Here is a 3,531-nt window from a genome sequence, read left to right on the forward strand (position 1 = left end):
TTTATTTATTCATGTTATAGTTTTACATTTTGAACTATATCATTTACCTGACAGTTTTACTGCTGGAATTAGTGGAAATACCAAGAGAAAATATTTACCCATTTGAGAGTGTGTCAAAACCATACAAGGTAAAATGAAAAGATATATAAAAGAAAACAGGGCCAAAAGGGGACCAATATTAACGATGGCAATCATGAAATTATTCCAATAAGTTATGAGCTTCTTTTAATCATTAACCAAAAGAAATTGATTTTGGTTTAGTTATCATCGGATCAAAGATATTATTTGCATACTTCTAAAAAATTTAATATTTGAAAAGTGTGAAAACTGTAAAATTATTAGCAGCTCGATGCGTGATGTATTCTAAACATACCGAAATATCTCAGAAAGTGTGGAAGAATCCCCAAATAGTTTGCCCGAACATTTTTATCACAGAAATTGAAAGGTTGTTAATTATGGCCTTTTTCAGATACTACAATGAATAAACAAACATCAACACGTTAGTAAATTTTTTCACGTCCTTCCGAACACAGAGTTAACAAAGCTACTAGGCTACAGAATATGCTATAAGGACAATCTAATATTCTCATTTCCTGGGGCATTGAAACACTAAGCAAGAAACCACAAAGATTTAAGAGGAATGCCACAGTCACTGAGCCATCAAATGAATACTCTGGCAACCATGAATAACTACAAAAGACATGGTTGCCCAATCCTTGCTACGAAACCTTGAATGAAAACTATGCAAAATCAACAACTATCAAATATAACACGGTTGCAACTTCCAATAATCATGCCCTTAAATTTTAGAATCAAACAATTCTCACCCAAAGATAACAGGAACTGAAACATTTGGCACAATTGAAATAACCAAATCCACTTTGTCAACAAAATTTCAAAACAAGACCTAGAAAACTGAACTTCAAACAAGTCTGTGATATATAGTCTCCAAATGAACTTAAAAGATAAGGTAAAACGAGCATTTGGGAAATGGATCATCACCAACATGCCTACTTGTAAAGTACTCATTCTTCTTCAACAATTCTACCCTTCTCACTGACATAGATACCATCAAGAAACTTTCGGATATCCTTGTTCTTCACATGGCATTTCTGTAAACAAAATAAAGCATTGAAAAGTTAAATAACCCGAAGTCATCATATTCATTGTGAATCGATTTAATATGCATGCAAACTTTGAATGTTCAATGTTGGGAGAGAGAACATAGGGGTTACTTGGTTAATGAGAGCTGCAGAGCGAGAGACAAGCTCAATGTCATTTCCATCCAATACAAGCTCATCCTTAACCTTCTCAGATCGAACAACTGCTACCCCATCAAGCATGTCAACTTTCCTAACCTGAAACAGTCATCAACAAACCAGTTAATCTCCAAGCACTATCAGGAATGGGTTAGCGGATGTGCAGTCAAGGATACAAGGTCATTGCAATATGTAGTAAGCTTCTGGTAAAAAGGGAATTTCACTCGGAAAATACAGATAAAATCATAAGAATCACAAACAGAAATGAAAGAAAATTCCAAGTTAAACCATTAGAGAGTAACCTAGCCAAAATAGGATACTAATTCAAAGCTTGTTATTTACTTATTCTGAAACACGATTCCTTCAGGTTACACAAAACAAGCTATGATAATCACATTTAATTCATCTTTAGTCTCAATGTCCTAAACCTACCTGAAAAAAACTATTCTCTGTCATATTTATTTAAAATACCAGAATTACTAATTGCAAAGTTTCAACCAACAATAATGACTAAAGTAGTTGGGGACCTAGAAATTAATATAATCCTGCCATTCATTTTTTGGACAAGTATAATCTATCAATTTTCCACTTCTATAATTTAGTTTGACAATAACTCCAAAGCACATCATCTCTCATTTCCTTGACTTTGTGTTTGACATTACTAAGAAGGACCAACAGACTCTCAGTCTTAAAAAAGCCGAATTACAACTAAATCTTAAAAAAATTATGCACAAGGATCACATAATACAATCTAATTTTTATATAAAACTGATCCATAATATTCATATATACATTTGTGTATAATCTAGTTTATCGGGACGGGATATGCGCTCTACATGAATTATTTATACAACACAAAAACGCACAGCAGACATACATTTAAGCTCGTATAAACAAACTAACACAAATCATTTCACTAACATAAAAATCTTCAGAAAAAAAAATATGAAAAAGAAATTTACCCTTTTCTCGCCGAGAAAGTTACGGATCTCAATGGACTTGTTACCACCAGTAATGGAAGCATTGATAGGAAAGTGAGCATACACAAACCTCATCTTGTACCTATACCCCTTAGTAACACCAGTGATAAGATTCTGAACATGGCTAAGCGCTGTACGGATAGCAGCAGTTGTTTTACGAGATCCAAACCAAGCTTCAACCTTCAATTTCTTCTGTCCTGTTTCCTCATCTTTGATTAGTTGAAAATCCAGATTGAGATGCTTGAAGTTACGTACGAGCTTGCCCCTTGGTCCTTCAACTTCGATTTGCTTTGCTTTCACCTTGATGGTGATTCCGTCAGGAATATCCATGGTTTCTGAGGACAGAATAGTCTTCATCTTGGCTGAATTTCTTGAGAGAAGTGTGTGAATGTGGTGATCCCTAAAACCCTAGCAGCGATGTGAAGCTTCAGAGGAAGAGGTCTTTAATATGCTGCTATGCTACTTATTGAAACCCTAGTTTCTATGGGCCGAATTATTATGAGTGTTATGAGATCCAACCCAATAAATAGGCCCGTGTGCCCAACTCCTTCACCGGCCCATTTTATATTTTGTGAGGATTGTCCTTCAAAACCACTGGTCTTTAATTTTTAGCTCTCAAATTGGTCGTCTTTAATTTTTGTCTTTCGCCCAATACCCCAAGGTTCTGGATTCGAACTCCAGCTCAGTAAAAAAAATAAAAAATCGCAAGGCAGAGTTTTGCCCTGCAGGAAAACTCTGCCTCACATGCAAAACTCTGCCTGTAGGTAGAATTTTGCGTTCAAGTATAAGGCAAAACTTTGCCTTAACGGAGAGTTTTGACATTCCTGAAGGCAAAACTCTACCTTAACATTAAGGTAGAGTTTGGCTCAAAACTCTACCTGATCAGACAGAATTTGACTGCAAACTCTACCTTAAGGTAGAGTTTCAAACTCTGCCTGCAAATCCAAACTCTAACTTGCAATTTTTTAAAAAATTTTGACTGAGCGGGGGTTCAAACCCGAAATCAAGAGGTTCTAACGAAGGTCAAAAATTAAAGACCACCCCAAAATAAGGGCATTCCTGCGAATCGCCCTGTTTGCTTAAGCCATATTTTGCCTTTTCTTTTGGGCAAGTTATGGTCCGTCGATCAAAAATAATTACATTATATATATTGTTATATATAAATTATACATCTGTTAGCTTTAATTTTAGGTGTTGTACAGAGTCAGAATTTTTTTTTTTTGAAGCATTTCAACTGAGTCTAATATAAATATATTCTTTCGTATAAAAGTAACTACATAAAGGAAGTTTCT

General features: G+C 34.9%; 1 protein-coding gene across 1 annotated transcript; it reads right to left on the minus strand.

The window, feature by feature from the left end:
- Positions 1 to 782: 782 nt before the first annotated feature.
- On the minus strand, positions 783 to 2,678 carry LOC132603209 (large ribosomal subunit protein uL6z/uL6y). The gene is made up of 3 exons (XM_060316152.1): positions 2,222 to 2,678; positions 1,236 to 1,358; positions 783 to 1,112 (listed from the first exon to the last, which is right to left on the minus strand). The coding sequence occupies exons 1-3, from the start codon at positions 2,594 to 2,596 to the stop codon at positions 1,026 to 1,028; spliced, it is 585 nt and encodes a 194-aa protein (XP_060172135.1). The 5' UTR covers positions 2,597 to 2,678; the 3' UTR covers positions 783 to 1,025.
- Positions 2,679 to 3,531: the final 853 nt, after the last annotated feature.

The sequence above is a fragment of the Lycium barbarum genome, chromosome 1 (genome assembly GCF_019175385.1).
Source record: "Lycium barbarum isolate Lr01 chromosome 1, ASM1917538v2, whole genome shotgun sequence".
In the NCBI taxonomy this organism is placed as follows: Eukaryota; Viridiplantae; Streptophyta; class Magnoliopsida; order Solanales; family Solanaceae; genus Lycium; species Lycium barbarum.

Coding starts and splice junctions, on each gene's coding strand:
- LOC132603209 (XM_060316152.1), bottom strand. CDS start 2,596: ATGAAGACTATTCTGTCCTCAGAAACCATGGATATTCCTGACGGAATC. Junction 1,359..2,221: donor ACTTTCTCGGCGAGAAAAGG/GTAAATTTCTTT, acceptor TGACTGTTTCAG/GTTAGGAAAGTTGACATGCT. Junction 1,113..1,235: donor CTGCAGCTCTCATTAACCAA/GTAACCCCTATG, acceptor TTTTGTTTACAG/AAATGCCATGTGAAGAACAA.